The sequence below is a fragment of the Sabethes cyaneus genome, chromosome 1 (assembly GCF_943734655.1).
Source record: "Sabethes cyaneus chromosome 1, idSabCyanKW18_F2, whole genome shotgun sequence".
NCBI classification, from domain to species: domain Eukaryota; kingdom Metazoa; phylum Arthropoda; class Insecta; order Diptera; family Culicidae; genus Sabethes; species Sabethes cyaneus.
The window spans coordinates 164,917,565-164,937,835 of NC_071353.1; the positions used below are offsets into that span (position 1 = coordinate 164,917,565).

The 20,271-nt window shown below is 41.5% G+C and overlaps 1 protein-coding gene across 1 annotated transcript in view; it reads left to right on the forward strand.

Moving 5' to 3' along the window:
• Nucleotides 1-19,306, forward strand: part of LOC128736095 (dorsal-ventral patterning protein Sog) — a 95,222-nt gene extending 75,916 nt beyond the window's left edge. Inside the window, exons 4-8 of the mRNA XM_053830579.1 lie at nucleotides 5,314-5,376; nucleotides 5,446-7,275; nucleotides 7,358-7,614; nucleotides 7,686-7,889; nucleotides 16,257-19,306. Coding sequence (XP_053686554.1) covers nucleotides 5,314-5,376; nucleotides 5,446-7,275; nucleotides 7,358-7,614; nucleotides 7,686-7,889; nucleotides 16,257-16,475 — 2,573 coding nt within the window. The 3' untranslated portion in view covers nucleotides 16,476-19,306. The remainder of the gene's footprint in view (nucleotides 1-5,313; nucleotides 5,377-5,445; nucleotides 7,276-7,357; nucleotides 7,615-7,685; nucleotides 7,890-16,256) is intronic.
• Nucleotides 19,307-20,271: the final 965 nt, after the last annotated feature.

Here is a 20,271-nt window from a genome sequence, read left to right on the forward strand (position 1 = left end):
TTATTTATTATTTAATTCCAGATCTTTTCTTACACAAATGTAGCATTTTCTTCATACTTTTAAGAAAAAAACGGATAAAATTAATAACTTTTACTGTAATATGGCTCATTAGGCGGCGCACACTTTCTTCGTCTATGGTTTTGGCTATCTCATTCCACCAGGTCTTCATCTGATTGATGCCTTTCACAACTTTTCCCTTTGCCTTGAGTCGCCTCTGCACGATTGCCCAGTATTTCTCAATAGGGCGACACTGGCGGCAATTGGGTGGGTTAAGGTCTTTCGGAACAAACTGGACCCCTGGACAAATTTAAATTTGCTTGGAACATCCCCCCGAGCCGTGGCCAAGAAAAATTTTTGACCTGGCATTTGCCCGAAGTCAGCCTTGACATAGGTTTCATCGTCAATCAGAAGACACCTGTCGAACTTGATTAGCACTCGGTCGTATAGCTTTTGAGCACGGATTTTGGGCACACTATCCTGTTTTATGGTTCGGTTTGGCTGTTTGCTAGCTCGATACGAATTGATTCCCTCTCGGAGTCAAATTCTCCTCACAGTACTGTGGGCTGCACCGAATTTTCTGGCCAAATCAGAGTCCGATGATTAGCTTGAGGCTTCCGAATCATCGTCAATGTTTCCTTATACCGTTTGATAACGCGCCAAACGGTATTTCTGGGCAATTTCAGGGGTTTAGCTAGCCTAGAGGCATCAGACCACAATGGATTTTCCAAATAACTGTGCACAATTTTTTGCCTTCTTTCGGCTTCCATGTTGTTTGTTTACAAAATACAGTCGTTTTGCGGAATGTCAAAAATACATAGGTGAAGCTAACAAAATTTCCGACAGGTGGGCGCCAAGAACTTCCCGATCTGTCCACCAAGAGCGCCACAATATGAGCAAAAGTTGAATCGATCATTTTTCCTGTTAACGACCAGGCCATCTGCGCAGCATGTACCGCAGAGAGAATTCCAAAGGATCAAGTGGAACTAGAAATGATACTAAATTCCATTCAACTCATTGAAGTCGAGGGGAAGCAAGAAAGCGTGGACCTCCCGTACCAAACGCTTCCCTTGAAGATATTGATTAATTTACATTATGCAGTGTGCAGTCGTTGGGAGTATCTTTGCTAATAAAAGTTAAGTGACACTCCGGACCCTCGGGGATGAACTTATGGCATTAACCAAAATCAGGCTACAATATCAGGCAATACAATACAATAAATCAGGCCTTATTTTGCTCTCTGAAAATAGATAAAACACACCAGCTACCCGCAAATAGATTATTTTAGGCTTAACTTTCAAAAATATATAAAAATTATTCTGCCATAATTATGTGCGGTACTTGAAGTTAGTGTAGAAAATCCGCTCGCGTTCTTACGTAAAAATCGTCATGCAATACTTGGTTCAGGAGCTGCGAATTCACGAAACAAGCGATGTCCGAGAAAACCGAAAACTTCTTGCTGTCTTTTGAGAAACAAGAGATTCCGAACTTGTCAAACAGTGCCCTCGTGCTCAAGTTTACCAACCATCCCAGACAACGCAGCCACCCGGCCAAAAACTTGCATGGCGATTTTACATAATATCCCGAACAGTAAATTGGGTTTTCGAAAATGATATCAAATTTTGTAGTTATTTTTAATTTTAGTCGGATTCGGTGATTGTGAGAAACTTCTCAAAGAACTCGCTTGATCAACCTTATATTGCTATTGCTCCGAGAAAGGGTAGAACAACCTATATTCTTGCTTCTGAACAGATTCGAAGCTGATGCAGCTAAACAGATTAAATTACTGTCCTCAGATAAGTCCACGTATCCTCAGCTGCCGTAAAAATGCACGTCCTTCCGTCAAATCCATTCCTACCAACGGATTGTTCTTATGTGCGATTTCCAATTGCAGCAAATTTTCGTGCTTCCCGTGTTCCTAGTTCGAAACTCAGCCACTGGCACTTTTAAAGCGTTAATTTCCTCAATCAATCTTCCAATGTTCTCATTTTGAAACAAAATTCCATTTAGATTTACACTTTAGACAAAAAATTGCACTTGAACTTTTTCACGTCTCTTAAAAAATGCTTCAACCGGGATTGAACTCATGCAACCGTCTTAACCCCTTCATCAGAACTACCCCTGGTCGGTACCCGAATGTTTTACTCACTAAACTATTGCCGCCCATTCTATTAGACAGTCTAATACCTACACACTCCTATATTATTTTTGTATGACTGCTTTTTGTTTCTACCACCGCACCGTGGAATGAAACCCAAATCTAGGTGGACAAAAGTAATTACGCTAAAACCGTTAGTCCTAGGTATATAGTATGTTCGGAGTAAATTTGTTATTTTAACTTCCGCATTTTTTGGTGTATATGACATTAGGGGGACCATCATAGTTAGCGAGTGCAAAATGTAAACTTTTTTATGGCTTAAGTTAGCTGAATAAAATGTTCAGCAAAGTTAAAGAACATTACATTCTTAGTAACTTTGCTTATGAAATGAAAGTTCTAACTCTTATGGTTGATAGGCTGGAGCTATTTAAAGTTTTTTGGTAAGGGTGGACCAAAAAATTAGTTTTTCCTGCATAACTTCTTTCGTGTTTATTTCTCACAAATCATGCCTTCTGAGCACTTTCACACGCATGGAAAACGCACATTTTGTTCGAAGGAATCAAGTTGCTGTCTCCTTCGGTTCCGAAGCTACAGGCATTTTTTCTAAAAAAATATGTTTTTTTCAAATGTCAATAACGTAAAAACGGCTCAAAAGCAGTAAATCAAATTTTGTATAGATGTTTAGTAATGTATTGGCCTCCGAAATTAACTGAGATCATATCGGTCTAGGTAGGCCCTTTTTTGCTTAATGGTATAACTTCTCAAGGCGATTTAAGTTTCTTGAAAACTGGAATACCTCTAATGTTTGCTATCAACAAATCTGAGTACTGTAGCATCATATTCACTAAATCAATAGTTGTTATCTCTCGAAAACTTTCGTGTAAGTCTTGCACTAGCTTGGCTATATATTTTGGTAATTGCTTCCTGTGCCTCATCCCAATCGGTAATATCAGAGAATCAGCCTTGGAATCAGCTACAGTGGAGCCATGAATCAAAATTTTGTGCCTTGACGACCGAGAGGTCCACTATTTCGAGGTACTTAATGTGTAATTCTCATTTTTTTTAGCAAATGTTCAACCAATCAAGTACGAAAGTTTCAATATTTGAAGACCACGTGTCAGTAGCAGCCCGGTTTCGACGAGAATTACTGTTATATTCTCGGCGACCACATTTAGTTAATGTTACAGCATTCACATCTCATAAGATAAAAGGTTTTTCAGCTCGAAAAACAAACCAGAGCCATTTTCATAAGCTGAATACAGATAATCAAGATAAAAACAAGACTTATTTTCATTTTTTAATCCATTCTTTTTACGTAAAAATTATCATTTTGTTAAGTAAACCGGTAATTTTTACTTCATTATTCAATGCGGTCTAGCAAAAAAGGGCCGACCTGGACCGATGTAACCTCAATTAATTTCGGAGGCCAATATATTACTAAACATCTATACAAAATTTTATTTGCTGCTTTTGAGCAGTTTTTACGTTATTGACGTTTGAAAAAAAAAACACATTTTTTTAGAAAAATGCCTGTAACTTCAGAACCGAAGGAGATATCAACTTAATTTCTTCAAACAAAATGTGCGTTTTCCATGCGTGTCAAAGTGCTCAGAAGGCATGATTTGTGAGAAATAAACACGAAAGAAGCTATGCAGGAAAAATTAATTTTTTGGTCCACCCCGACCAAAAAACTTTAAATAGCTCCAGCCTATCAACCATAAGAGTTAGAACTTTCATTTCTTAAGCAAAGTTACTAAGAATGTAATGTTCTTTAACTTTGCTGAACATTTTATTCAGCTAACTTAAGCCATAAAAAAGTTTATATTTTGCACTCGCTTACTATGATGGTTCCCCTAATGTCATATACACCAAAAAATGCGGAAGTTAAAATAACAAATTTACTCCTAACATACTATATACCTAGGACTAACGGTTTTAGCGTAATTACTTTTGTCCACCTAGATTTGGGTGTCATCCCACGGCGCGCCGAGAAGGTAGACTGTTATCTACTCGGTCAGTGCGATAGAAGCAAGCAGTCTGTTGCCGACAGCCGCTCCTGCAAGTCTCGTGATCGAAATATCTATATCTTTCTTAATTTTGAAACGAAATTACAAACCATTTCTCCGGATGAAACACAAATAAGTAAAACTTCGGATTTTTCCTCGGCAAAGTTTGGTAACGCTGGCCCAGAGTTGAGTACAGATTGGAGCTGAATTCTTGTGAGGACAGAAGCCACCCCAATTCTGCTAAAGCAGAGGAACAACCGTTTTCTTTCAATTGTCCGAAGCTTCACTTAAATTTTTATAATTTTCCTTGGAGTTACTTTCTCCGTGACTTCTCAACTTCCCAAACACAGACGACTTCTCCACGCAGGGACTGGCTACTGTGAATTGATTTTCGTGTTTTGACACCATAACGGTTAGAATCCTCACCCGTACCAACAAATTTATTCTCTAGTAAAGAAATTCTGCTGACCTGCTGACCAGAATCGGGTTCGGGACGCGAAGGAAGAGCTCGGTTGCCTCGTGCCCCCCCGGTGGGTGTCGGTTTTTTTTTGCTCTTATCTCCGACCAATCTGTGCAAATCCCAAGCACAAAGTGCAGCTGCCAAAAAATTCAGAATCAAGATTATTGCGCGCTGCGCTACACTTGCGGCAAGAAATCTAATCACACCGCTTCGATCTTTTCATTTGGTTTTTGCGCTGTAACGGGCAAGAAACATTGATTTGCAATTTTTTTTCTTTTGCTTGTACTGGGGCGGGTACGTTACTGGTGTCCCGTGAACGGAACTGCTACGCATGAGTATAGAATGTAAAAAATGTAGCAGCCTCACGGCTGCTGCTTCCCACCCCGGCCGGGTACCGGCACGGCGGCGGTACATCGTTTGGCCCGAAACGAAATCAACAACACGTCGCTTATCAGTGCGCTAGGATCTGGCGGTGTGTATTTTTAGAGCCTGCGGCTGCGGCTGTGGCAGCGGCTGCTGCTTGCTGCCCGAACGACGACGTCTGTCGAGACGAGTGGCAGGAAAAATAACACAGCATCAACCGAGTCGCCACCAATGTTTGCCAGTCGTGTACGACTTGATAATTCCGATGACGCCAGGTTACTAACGTGATCGGCCTCTGCCGTGTGATTTTTTTTTACTATTCACTAACAGATCGTGTCAACCGCAATCGAGTTATCGAGTAACACCGTTCTCTTTTTCTCCTGTTCCAGGTCCTGACATAGCACACGATCTTCCGCAAGCGGTGACTCCCGAGGAGGAAGAACGTAGCAAACGTAAGTTAACCTCAAACACATGTTCGCGGCTCCGATTGCAACACTCTTACCTACACTTCTCTATCGCAGATTTCGCCGCTCTTCTAACCGGCCGCACCTCGTCCATACTGAAGCGGGACGACATGAAGTCAATGTACTCGACTATCAATCCGCTGAATATTGTCGCTACCGGACGTTTCGCGTTCCACAAGAAGAACCTCTACTACAGTTTCTACATCTCGGAGAAGGCTCCGCGCCCTCGGTCGATACAGTTTGTCGACAATCAGGGCAACATCCTGGAGGAACATCCACTGGTGATTCCGGCCGAAGGACCGTTCAGCGTGTACCAGAATGCTACCGGAAAAATCTGCGGCGTGTGGCGCCGAGTTCCCCGCGACTATCGTCGTTTGCTGCGCGATGACATGATGAATGTCGTCCTGCTATGGGGCGGAAAGTATCAAGCCGAGCTGGCGATCGCCGGTCCAATCGGAAAGTACCCAGCACTGCCACAGGAACTGTTCAGCTCACTGCTCGAACCGGCACCGGGAACTAACCCCGAACAAATGAACGGTGCCGGAGGCACAGCGATCATTTCCACCAAAAGTGGCGTCACTTCTTCGATCTATTTGACGCTTGTTTTGAATGGAGTATTTTCACCGGACGACATCGCGGATGTACCGCTGAATATCCGACTTGAAATGCAGAACAAGGATCATCCTAGAAAGGTCATTCTAGAGGACACACAGCGCGTTAGAAAACCTGCTCACGACATCAACATCATTGAGGTTTCCTCGCCGCTTTCGGTAAACGATCTGCGTCTGTTAACTCGTGGTAAGCTTACCGTTGTTGTTGAGTCAAAGCGTAAACCGGAAGCCTTACGCATTCATGGAGTCATCCAAACGCGAGTAGCTTGTGAAGTGTTCCAAACCCTGCTGGCTTCGCACAACCCAGAGTCCCGCACCGATAGCAGCGGTCTATCCTGGATGTACCTCAACAAGGAAGGCTCGCTGGTGTACAACATTCAAACGCACAACCTGCACATGAACTACAACCCCGTCATCACGCTGATCGACGACAGTGCCAAGCGTAAGACGGACATCGAAACGCTAAGTTTCAACTCGGACTACGTCTCCGGTACCGTCGACCGGATGGGACCACGCGTGCTGGAACCGCTCTACTCGAGTGACCTAGCCATTAACGTAGCCAACGATTTGAATCTCAACCTCATTCACGGAAAATTTGTCGCTCGCCCGGTGGCCGACGCAAGAGATTCCAACGCTCCGGTGCTGCTGACACGCATCGCTAATTCGATTGCCCCACCGCACTCTGTCGGTATGGCTTGGGTGGCCGTCGATAACGAATGCAACCTGCACTACGAAGTGACACTGGCCGGAGTGCCCAGTTCGTACCATCCCGTTCAGCTCTACCTGGAGGAGCTGCCGCTCGAAGTACCCAACGCTCCGATCAGTCGAACCCTGCTGGAAGACTTCAACGGCAACTATCTGGAGGGATTCGTACTGGCCATGCCCTCCGCCGAACTGGCCAAGCTGGAAAACAGTGTCGTCTACCTAGAAATACGTTCGAAATCGAAAGACGAGCCGATCCTAAAGGCAAAATTGAAATCAACCAAAGTTCCGAATCACTGCACCGGCAATCAGTACCACGATAACGACGTGCAGAACAATTCGATAATTTCGACACCGCACAACGATAACTACATCCCGATGGGAGAAACGAAATGCTATCATTCTGATCGCTTCTACGACGAAGGTGACCAATGGCACAGTACGCATGAGTCCTGTACCATGTGTTCTTGTGTCCACAAACGGGTCCGCTGCGAGCCGATTCGTTGTCCACCGCTGAAGTGCCGCAAGGAGGACATCATACAGAAGAAGGGTGACTGCTGTCCATCCTGTGCAGGTAATTACCCTTTTCAGCGGGTGGACCATTCTCGTTTATCGATTACTAATGCTTAATTATTTGTTTTTTTTTTCAACAACAGCTTCCAGCCCCTCCGACGATAGCAGACTATCGTTTGCCGCGCCACGCGGCTGCAAACTGGGAGACCAATTCTACGACGCCGGATCAACCTGGCACCCGTATCTGCCCCCGAACGGGTACGACAACTGTACCGTGTGCACCTGCGATGCCACGTCGCTGGAAATCAACTGTCCGCGCACGCAGTGCCCACCGCTGAACTGCAGCGACAAGGTCGCCTACCGACCGGACAAGAAAGCCTGCTGCAAGGTGTGCCCTCAGGTAAGAGTACCCCTCTTTTGCAGACCGAATGTTTCTAACCTCCAATCTTATTTCCAATCATGTTTCGATAGATAAAGCAACGCAAACCGACCCGAACGGGTAACGGCGACGAAATGGGCGACCAGGGTAGCAGCAGCGGTTCGCTTCGGTCCACGCAAACGATTCTGGCCAACGGTGGTTGCACGTACAATGCGAATATCTACGAAAACGGTCAGGAGTTTCATCCGATACTGGCGACCCATGGCGAGCAGAAGTGCGTCAAGTGCTCTTGCAAGGTAAGTGGTGATGCTGATCCATATGTATTCCGTTTTTCATCACTCATTTAAAAAAGGGTTATAATACAAGTCTTGCTACATGAATGGAAAAAATATTGGATAAAGGATAAAGAGGATTCGCAAAGTGGCATAACCAGTAACAGCTGCAAATACTTCGTTGTAATCAACACTCGTATTTTTGTACATAATTTACCTTTAACTTTGCCTTGAATACCCAGCGACTACCCACGGCTTACCTTCCAGCTGCTACAATCCAGCTGATACTTCCACGTAAAGTTGATTTTGGCAAGATACTTTTTCTCCATTTGGCCGGTTGCTCCGACCTCCCAGCCCAAGGCGCGAACATTTGTGAACATTCGTTGTCTCGCAAACGATCTGTGGATGACCGAAAATGAGTCAGCCGATCATTACATTTTTACCTTCCTTGATATAGGTATATGGTAGGTGGCAGCTGCCATCCTGGCATACTTTGCGTCTATGGTGCCGCGTTTCCTACCGCTGTCACCATTCCGTTTGGTAGTCTGATGTTTACAAATTCATACATTACTTGAAAAATCCCAAGTTGGAAAAAAATTATGAAAGTCGTTCTACGAAGTCCGTCCATGAAAGTTGCAAATTACTTCTATTTTTTCCAAAAAAAATTTAAAAATTTTCAAAAATGGTATATTTTTGAAATCTCGAAAAGTTGGTAAAATATTTTTTTCTGTGCATATTTTTTTCTTGTTCAAAAACCAATTTTCTACTTTTACTTGGACATAATTTTTGTAAAGTCGATAGTTTTCGAGATCTTTCAAACAAAATACACATGAAAATCAATACGCCCTTTTTAGGAATAAGTCTTGAATCAATATGGTGCCAAAATCTGTGGAAGGTGCATGTTTCGCCCTATCAAACATGCTGGTAAAGTTTCATCAAAATCAGAAAGGTTTACCTATTTCATTTGGAACTTCTCTATTGTAAATGCCGGTTCGACTATACCTATTTGGTGCATACGAACTGCCTCACAGGCCATCATGATCTTGTTTTCGCTCCGCCATGGAGCTGGCAGAGTACGAACAAAGGTGCGACCGTAGTTGCAGTAGTTAACTTTGGCACGAACATTAATTTGCTACTCAACGTCCCAGGAAATTACTCCACGGTACCGCCAAAACTGTTTGTAATTCTATGTCGCACTTTATACAGCGGTTTTTAGAACACGTAACTTACTTACTTTTTACTATTTCGGCAACAATCCGCTTATCGAATTCGTGCCGAATTCAGGAAACGTCTCCACGTTTCTCGGTCTTGGGCTGCCGCTCTCCAGTCGCCCCTAACCAGGGCTTTTGCCGATCATTTTATTCAACTGCAGTTAGCCCCTCCGGTCATTCAATTTCATAGCCACGGGTACAGGGTCTGCCTCGAAGTACCTTTAGTATAACCTGATAGATTGCACAATACTGCTCTTCGCTTGCGAAAAAGTTCGACGGGGATGTCGGTCCAATTTCAATTCTAGTTTCAAGTTCAAATTTATACTAGAGATAAGCGAACGGCTCACGATCCGTACAAAGGAACCGGTTCACATGGAAGAGCGTTCAAACGAAAACAGCAAATCCTTGGGCTTAAACGTCTTTCTAAGACCTGACCCTTCTTTACCGACAGACTTCACAGCCGGCTATTAGAGTACAGGACTGTACAGGAGTACAGGACCACTGACTCTATCTAGCAGCACAGCCTAACCGAAATTCGAACATATAACTTGACGACTGACTTGTTAGACCAGCCTCGTTATCTCGAAACCAACTAAGCGTTCAAAGGAACGGTTCTGGAAAAAAAACACGGTTCTGCAAACGCAGCCGAAGCTGACACGAACTTTGGTTCTTGAATCGTAATTTACCGACAAGCCAGTGTCACGCAGCTGCAATGTGATCAACTCTGTTGTCAACTCTTCATCAAACCGGCTCCTTAATTCTGTAATGAACCTATTAAGGAGAAGGTCGTCAGAGTCCATTTATGGCAGTCAGTATGGCACCGAATATCACCCTTCCCTTCCCTTCTTCAGTGTATCAACATGCTCCCATAGACTCGGGAAACCATCACAAAAAATACAATTAGTTCAACTAACCTGCTAGCCGTAATCAGATCTTGCAACTCAAAGCACTAAACATTGCATTCTATAGGTTCTGTTACTTTTTGGGGCATAACTTACACTAAATACTGAGATTTCTGCCCAATTAAAATTCATCACTATATTTCCACTTTTTCGCCGTCGATTTTTCTGTAATTTTTTTTTGGCCGTTGAGTAATTCTCGCTGAAACGGGGCCACTACTGACACGAGGTGCTCAAATATTGGAACTTTTGCGCGTAATTGGTTGAAAATGGTTAAGAAATAAGAATTACATTTTTAATACCTCGAAATAGTGGACTCCTCGATCGCCAAGGGGCATAACAGTTTTTAAAAAAGTTTAATTTTGAGCAATCCTTGAGATCTAAAACATGTGATAGATCATAAATTTGCCATGAAACAACTAACAAACGGGCCGGTTCTGTGAAGAAGAACAGGAGAACTGTTGTGCCCCTTGGCGATCGAGGGGTCCACTATTTCGAGGTATTAAAAATGTAATTTTTATTTTTTAACCATTTTCAACCAATTAAGCGCAAAAGTTCCAATATTTGAACACCTCGTGTCAGTAGTGGCCTAATTTCAACGAGAATCACCGTAAACAACATTTTATGTGATAGAATTACTGTCGGATCTAGTTCGACAGCAAAAATAGATACGCGATTCTACGTTTCATAATTGTTCATAACAGATTATTACCTACTACTAGCAACTTAGCATGAACAAGGAAACAAGTACTGAAATCAGTAAAACAGCAGCTGGCCTCCGACGACCTTCACCTTAAAGGATTCCGGTAAACTGCGAAGTATCATCGCAATTTCCAATAATTATTGACATCTCTCGGTTCAAATTAGCATTCTCAAGTCATTGAAAAAATTCCTCAATTTCGTACAGGTGGCTCACCGTATCGTCATCTTCGTCTAAATTAAAGTTATACAGTTTTTCTTCAACATGCTCACTCGAGAAATGATCTTAAGTTTCTCGTGATAATCACGCAGTGCCTTCCAAAAATCTTTCACACTTTTTGCATTTTTCACGAGGTTATATTGAATTTCATTAAAACATAACTCCACGCTGGCCGTCGCCCTTTTAGCGTCTTTCACCCACTGAAGCGTCAGGTGTTCCAACTTTGATTCTTTGATAACGTGCCACAGTGAGAGCTCTTCACGTGTCAGAAGCATCTCCAACTTTCAAGATTATCACTTTTGGTTGTTTAGTTTGGCAAATTTGCTGAATACTGCCATGTAAAATTTTCGTTCCGGTAATATAGACGCCCAACAACGGCCTAACACGTAGAAACACGTTCGAACTTTGAACCGCAAGTTGTAACTACAGTAGACTCTCAGAAAAGTTAACTCTCTGAAAAGTTAATTGTTCAGAAAAGTTAAGCGTATATCAGCTCTCATGCAACGCTCTAAAAAGTTAATTTTTGCCTTAACTTTTCTGAGAGTTTGAATTTATTGGTTGTCCAAGCGTTTCTTCACACACGTGTGTTTACCTTCTATCTTTAATTCTCATTTTTCGGCTTATTGTCACCTTTCCACAGTTTCATACAGAGTCACATCATATCTGGGATTAAATTAAACTCTTGTATCGGACAGTTGCAACAATAGTTCAATACGGGCATATAGTTACTTCAGGATTTTTGGAAATATACTGGAAAAGCGCAAACTCAGATTGAATTTTAAATGCAAAAGAAGGAACAGCAAGGAACTAAAAATTAGCGCAAACGCTTATTTTTAATCAAAACGTAGACTACGAAAAAACAAAAGTAAACTAGTGTAACCGACTGTTTTAAACTTAGTGAAAGGTATTATTTTATAAAAAACTATGAAACTATAATTTCATAAAGATATTGCTACATATTTCTTTCCATTACAACTTCCAGGTACATAAAAATATGTATCCTATATCCCGGAATGCATTTTTAGCTTTTGTATTCATCATTTTCAATGACTTTTAGGACTACTCAGAAAAGTTAATAGTTCGGAAAAGTTAATCGACCGATTCCCCAATCGATTAACTTTTCCGAGAGTCTACTGTATTCGAAAAACGCTTATTCTGCGAAACTGGACCACATAACCTGCGAGGACCAAATTACATCCTACGAAGTGGAATCACGTATCACTAATCCACAGAAATAAGCTACAAAATTAGTCAGGAACTATCGGATCAGAAGGATAACAAAGCACGCGGCGTCCATCGATGCGAAAACGTTAACGTTTATCGTTGTTTATCGGTCACTAGCTGACCCGACAAACTTCGTATTGCCACAAATTAACCTGTGTTGTACATAAATCATGAATCTCGGATGATCTTTGTCACAATCTCGAGACGATGGTTCTACAATTGATTAAGGGACGGTAGGGAAAAGAAATGAAAATTTTTGGAGAAGGAGGGTAAGACCGGAAGGTAAGGGGGGGTATTGGTAGCTATTCTTGACAAGTAGTCATTTTGACTCCTACCTTTTGTCCAATGCTGGAAGGTGCATGAGTCGAACCAAGCTGTAATCTGAGATTATAACCGGATTCGAACCCACAACACCCGCCAGGGCATGTGGTTCGCTGATACTTGTACCTTGGAACCATAGAGGCGCTGGACAAAAGGAGACCGCAAAATCCACTTCTCAAGAATAGCGACGTGTTTTGGTTAGGCGAGCATAACCTCGCTTTTTTGACGTCTACCAGTGGTTTGTTTACATGGACTTGGATCGTGGGTTAACATGTTGAAACTTTCATTCGATTCCAGAGAAGGCCCTGTTTAAGATATCAACTTGGACCCTGAGAAACAAAGAAAGATTGGAAAAAAATCTAATCGACCTAAAAATTAAAAAAGAAGAAAACTTATCCAATTTAATTCTACTACGTATATTTTATTCACGACAGATACGTATTTCGCCTACGACTTGCAGGGTTCCTCAGTGTCTGTTTTCGAACTAACGAACTAACGGAAGCCTGCAAGTCGTAGGCGAAACACGTATCTGTCGTGAATAAACAGTTGACAGAAATGTGCATGTTTTGTTGGTAGATTGCTGATTTAATGCCAGGTGCGCGGAATTAGGCGCTCAAATCTGGCACGCGGAATTAGGGCAATTAGGAATCTCACGGTAATGACGTGATGGGTACCCATTGTTTCCCCGACATTTCTCAAAAACTCTTACATGGAGGAAATTTGGTCCATAGTGGCGTGAGTTCCCATGGGCTCTGCTTGATTTTTTTTTCTTGCCAATCCTTGTGCTATCGGTACCAGCCGGTCTCACAGGATCAGGGAGTTGCCTGTGAAACAAACAACTTCTTCCATCCGTTCCTCCAGCAGCTTCTCCTCTTCGTAAATCTTGCAATTTCTTCCTATTTTCCTATTTTCTACCGCTTGTTGACATTCCCCAACAAAACCAATCATTTCGTATACTCCGGAGTGATTCATTTAGTGCCAGCTTCTCCGTAGCGTATTCTGCCCCAACCGTCTTCTAGGGTCGAAGCACATTACCTCGGAAGTAGCCGAAAAAACGTCCTTTATCTCAATGTCTATATACTGCTGGGTTTCATTCAATTTTCTGATGCTAAAAGAAAGATATGCTTATAGAATTCCAATGGTGTGATTTTTATGGTTTTATTTCTGACTCGAAAACAGACAAAAGTAAAGCAAAGCCATGGGCTTAAACATCTTTTCTAAGACTTGACCCTTCTTTATCGACAGACTTCACAGCCGGCTATTAGAGTACAGGACCGTTACGGGGCTTGTGCAACAATCCTACTGAACTAGCAGCACCGCCTAGCCGAGATCAAGATTACAAGTCGTAGACGAAATGCGCAATGTCAAAATAAAGTCAATTTACTTCGATAAAATAGGGTAAAAGGCCGCTCATTTTACCAAAATACCAAGACTTGTGCCATAAGTAAACACTCTGCTATCGGATTCCTTATAAAAATATCTTTTTTTTTGACATCAAAAGGTTAAAGTCATCCAGCAAGTTTCCGAAGGTTTTTTTAGACCTGCATTAGTTTAAAGCTTTGGTTGACTGAGTTTCATGCTCATCAGTATTCGACTAAACTAAAATCAGTTTGTGTTGCGGTTTTGGTTTTCTGGTCGTTTTTACCCAGGGCTTGACTCAAATTGATCATTTGTCGTCGGTAATGTTCGGTATTGTTCAGTATCTCTCCAAACAGTAGCTGTAGCTCGTGCCCTCTCCGCCTTCAGTTTCATCAAACATCGTCTGCAGCAACTTCCGTTCGAACACGCCAAGGGCGCGTATGTCTTTCGTAAACAGCGCCACGGCTTCTAGTTCATTAAGAACTCAACGTTTTTTACATTGTTAGCTTTGTAGGGTGACATATGCTTTTTGATCGTAGCGTTTTGCGAATGGCGAACTAGACTCGGCTTCCCGCTTGAATATGCCGGTGCAACTCCTTACTAGTGTTGTTGCCCGCGGTCACCAGCGATCCCAAAGGCACTCGTTTGCTTCCTTTGAGCCTCTTCCTTTTATGTATTTGATATTCGACGCATTTGTTTTTAGCCCAATCCTCCTAGACTCCGCTTTCAGTCGATCGCTTCCAGGCTACGACATCAAAGTCATCCCCGAAGTCTATGAGTTGGCTTTCTTTGGTTAAAAATTGTGCCTCTCGTTTTGATGGCCGCTCGTCGGATGACCCCCTCAAGAGCGATGTCCAACAGCATGCACCGTGCACCGAAGGGACTCGAGAGTGTCCCCGAGATGCGCACGAAACATATCACCCGATCCAATGTAGCTCTGATCAGTCACGTCAGCTTATCCGAAAACTCGTGTTCGTGCATTATCTGCCATAGTTGGTCTCGGTCGACTGTATCATATGCTGCTTTGAAATCAATAAAGATGTGATGCATTTCTCACGACATTTCTGTACGATCTGTCGGATAGTAAAAATATGGTTCGTAGTTGCGCGAGCCTCCATGAAGCCTGCCTGGTAATTTCCTACGAAATTATGTGCTATCGGTGACAGCAGGCGTAGCAGGATCTGGACGAGTATCTTATAGCTGGCGTTTAGCAGTATTATGTCGCGATAGTTGCGGCAGTTTGTAAATGAGACAAACCACTCCTTCCATCCATTTCCTCCGGTAGCTTCTCCTGCTCTCAAAACTTTGAAATAGCCTTAGCCACTCCTTAGGTCAACTTCCGTTCCGCTTCCTTCTGCAACTTCGCCATTGAGGTGTTCACTGAAGAACTGCTTCCACCCGTCAACTACCTCGCGCTCGTTTGTGATTAGATTCCCTCCCTCGTCCCTACATTTGTCAGGTTTCATTGTGTAATATCGCAACTATAAAGCTGTTGATCTTGGTTTTTGCACGAGAAAAATAAGAAGAGAAATATTTTTCGGAACATCTACACTGATTTTTTTTTCTGTTTTCAAATTATAATGGTGAAAATTTCTGGAGGGGGCCTGGTCCTCCAAGCACACCCTCTCTATCTACGCCAATGCAAACCAACTACTTAGCATCATGTTGAGTACATCTGGACAAGTTCCGGGGGCACCCAGCAAGTGGCCAGTTTCGCAAATGAAGGAAAACTCATCATGCGTTACCTTGAATAACACTAGAACTCAAAAACCAGATCAATGCACTGTGGTCCAGAAAGCCAAATAAATTAATAAATTAACCAAAATCCAGAAATTATCTTCAAAACGAAACAAGATAGAGCGATATTTACTTCAGTAATTTCATTGCTTGAAGTATTTTAAGTAATATTGTAGAAGACGGAACCCCTTTATCTCAAACCGTTTCCATATTAGGGCGATTTTCCTGAGTCAAATTAGGGTGACCTTGCTGTTTTGCGATTTTTCTCTATAACTTTTTTATTTTGCATTTCTCGCAAAACACTTCTTCAGATGGCTTTTGAGGCTTAATAAGACACAACTTTTTTCCAATTCTGTTTTCAGTCCCTGCTTAGATGCATTACTAATCTAAAGTTATCCAGCGATCAGTGTTTTCTCTAAATAAGGTTATTTGGCGCAGGCCAGTAGGGTGTTTCATAGTTGTGGTGAATTGCGGATGTCTTACTGTTTTCTTAAGAGTCGGTGGCCACAAATTGTTGGTATTCATCTAATCCACTTCCTTTTACCGGCTGCAATAAATCGGTTATAACCTCAAAATATCTTTATCTATAAGTTATGTCAATTTTTTCGTGGTTATAGCTAATCATTCCGCATTTCATCAAATTTTTAACTCCCAAAATCCCTCTCACGACACTAACCTCTAACGGTCTCCTTTTTTTCCATCTCTTCCCTCCCTCAAACAGGATGGCAACATCAAGTGCGAGCGGAAACGGTGCGCTCGGTCGGTGTGCCAACGGCAGCACGCCCGCCGGAACGCCATCGTCGACGAGTGCTGCCAGTGCCAGCAGAAAACGGGCCGCCACCAGCACCGGAGACGACAGAACCAACGGCAGCAGCACAATCAGCAGCATCATCATCATCAGCAGCAGCAGCAACAATCGGCCATATCTGTAAAAAGTTGAATTGATTAGGTTTCGTGTGGGTTTTTTTAATTCTTCATTTTTTTTTTGGAAATAATCTTCCTTGTGCACAAGCTTCGTGTGCACCTGTGGCTTACGAGAGGACAAAATTGAATTGAGTAAGTGAGTGATTGGGAGTGAATCAGTAGTAGTAGTAGTAGTAGGCGGGATGGATTTAGTCAGTGATAGGAAGAGCAAAACAAAAAAAAATTGTGTGCCAACGCCATTGTTTTTAGTGTCGTCCTGGTAACGGGTGAAAGCGAGCGAGCGAGCGAACGAGCGAGATATCGCACGATTGCGTTTTGTATTTATTAATGATTATAAAACTATCTATTGTTTGAGGCAGAAGCAGAGCAAAACAAAACCGAAAATAAGCAAGCAAACAAAAAAATTTGATTGCTGTTGTGCCTTCAATTCAAGGGCGTGTTTTGGAAAGCGAAAATCATTAACATTTAAGTCACGAGCGCATATCTAAAACTGTAGGACTTAAGTTCAAAGCTTGATTTCGACCAGCTAGCTAGGTTTGTTATATTTGGACAAAGGAAGCAAAACTTTTTGGCAGTGTATTTGTTTTTATTCTTGATGAAATTTCAATGCAGGGTATTTTAGACAGCATGAGCGGATAGAAATAATTGGAAATTTCTTATTTTAGAGAAATAATTCCAGTTGAAACAATTTTTGTATCAGAGAACAATATTTATATTTTTAAAAGTAGGTCTATAGATTTACTACATGCTGGATAGTAGCTTCTAAGTGAACATATTTATTCTAAAGTTAGTTTACGGATAATCGATCATTCGCATTTAAACTACTACAACATAAGAGCAGAACTAAAACATAAACAATAGGAAAGTTGTAAATGCTTTTTTTTTATCTAAACACACATAATTGCTAAATTTGAGATTATATAGAGGATTCATAGCAATAAACATCAGATTTCAGAGCATATTCTGGACTAGAGGTTAATCCAATAACTTTTACTTGGAAGCTTGAAACCGACTTCAGTGTCCAGGTCGAATTTCATGCTTCGAAAACTTATTGTCACTGAGTAAAATAAAAAGGCGGTAGGAAAACGTAGGAGTGTGAGCCTATTTGTTCATCATTTGAGCGATATTTAGCATCTCTCTCTCTCTTCCTCTCTCCAAGATGAAAGGAAAAACTGTGGGAATCAAGCACAATACACTCTCATCATCAAACAACAAACAATAATTGAACGTTTTTGGAGAAATATTGTTTCCCGGGAGAGACAATCTAGTCACGTGCGCTAGCGCTAGCCAACAAAATGTTAGGGAAATCAGTTTTCTACCACATTAAACTAACGAATTAACAAGAACCGCCCAGGCTGAATAAACAATGGCATTTCTGTTCGAGCGAGCAGCGGCGAGAGAAGCGAAGCGAGAAGTAGGAAAACAAAAATAAAATAAAAAACATACATACAATAGAAACTTAATCAATTCAAATCCTGTGCACACACACACATACAAAAGAAGAAAAAAATTGTAAGTGCGATTGCTTTTTTCTGCTAAGCAATATACATACAGACAAACTTATAGGTCGACAAGAAAAAGCAACAACTCTTGAAAAGTTTTTTTTCCTGTTACCACGTACCAAAGAAGACTGATATATTAAATCTTGAAAGTTAAAAGAAAATACACGAGAAAAAAGATCGAAATAAATTTGCTGATATACACATAGATACGATTACATATGGAAAACAAAAAAAAAGTGAGGACTTTTAAGATCCATCTTTTGGCGCTGAATTAAACAAAAGAAAACAAAAATCTGTCGAAAGCAAGAGACACACATACCTTATACAAAATGCAGTGGAATACTATTTGTGACTTTGCCAAACTATCGTAGTATCGTAATTATCATTTCAAATTTGACTTTTTTTTTCGTTTCGTTACTGATACTTTAGCACGGGAATCTTTAGCAGTTTCATCCAATCGAAAGAAGAAAGAAAAACCTTTTTTTTTTGTTTGTTACTCTAACATTGTAACGTTCATGCAAGACAGTATTTCGTCACCATCATCAGCAGCTATCAGCTACGTTTTTACGTTTTTTTTAAGTGCCCGTAAGCAATAGTAGTTCGTTCGCATTACTTCTTTTAACGTCGTTTTTAATCTACAGTATAGTTTTGCGGTGTGCGCTCTGCGAAGCCTAAAACTTTTGATCGAAAACAAACTGAAACACTGAAACAGAAACCTCCTAGAAGTTCAACTTTTTGTTGTGTCGCACATTACCGACACGCGCGCGCGCGCTCAAGGCGTATGGGTTAATGCCAAGCATTACCGGAACGGAAGTAAAAAACAAACAAACAAATAAACAAAAGCAGTGGAAAAAAGGGGGGAAAAATCAGCGCAAGGAAATCTAAGCATGCCATAAGTTGTTTTTTTGACGTGGATACCCAGAATGTAAATTATTATAACTTTGTATAGAAACCCAATAGTTTTAAGAAATCCGTAGGAAGTTTTCCGCAAAAAACCGTAAAGAGAAATTCGAAAACGAAACTTGGATAGAAAAGAAAAATATTGAAGAAGTGAACGTGTCCCAAAAAACACAGAAGAAGCAAAAGCAAAAGCAAGCAAGCGGAAGCAGTGGAAATTGAGAATCGGCGAAATGAAAAAAAAGGAGAATATATGCCGCGTCTATAAACACCCCAAACACACAGTCACCTGCATACTTATATATATACAAACCCTAACTAAGGGAAATTAGAAAACAAACACAAAAACACACTAATGAAATCAACGGCATACTGTTAGGTACTGTAAGATATTCAATCACCAAACAAAACTGCAACATCAAGACCAGCGCGTGAAATAAAAACGGATATACAAAGAGCTGTTGCGTTTTATTTTATTTCGACTACGAACTCTCGTTATTGCTTTCCCGATCAGCTAAAGGCTCAGAAGTCCAGACTTCCATTTGGTCAAGCCACGTTGCCCACGTGTCCTTCGAAGGCAACCGGTCTTCTCAGTGGTAGAATGGATTTCAATCGACCTAGCCTTTTTCCGAAAGCCAAAGTAAACTTTAAATATAATATAATGTTTTTCCTTACTGCAATTTGTAGAGTTTGGTTTTCACTTTCCAGATTAGTCGTTCCCATGTGCCGCCCATATGAGGGAGAAAAGAAAATTCCTCCTAAGTTTATTACTCGTTATCAGGTAAAGATCCAGAAGTCAGCTCCCATTTGGTCGCTCCATTTTTGACCCCTGCGCCACGGCATTCTTACGAAGTGTGCCATTATCGGCGGTGAACGGCGAGCTAAAGAACACGGATTTGTCTATCACTTCAATTTCGTCACCGTCGATTCGAATGGCGGGAAGCTAATATATGTCTCCTTCGGGCTTCTCCCTTGCACGTATTTTTGTCTACGACGTCTATGTTGTCTTTTCGGAAAATCGTACCAATCGTGTCTATCCCCGGCGCTCATTGGGGTCGTCCATGGAAATGTTCGTCAATGGTCGTGAGTTAATCACGTGTTCATTGAGGACTTCACCATAGTTTGGAAGCCTCTCTGTTCCAATTGGTCGAGCTTGGTTTTTACATTCTAGATTAGTCATTCGCGTTCCCATGTGCCACCCATATGCGGTGAGACTGGTGGAAATTCAAGTCCAATTTCAAATTCAATTTTAAATTTAGTTTCAAGTCCCATTTGACCTCAATTTTCAAGTTCAATTTAAAGTAAAACTTCATGTCCAAATTATTCCAAATCCAAATCTAATTTTAGGTTCAATGTCAAGTTCAATTTAAGGCCGATTTCTCGGTAAATTTTAGGTCAATTTTCAATTCCGAT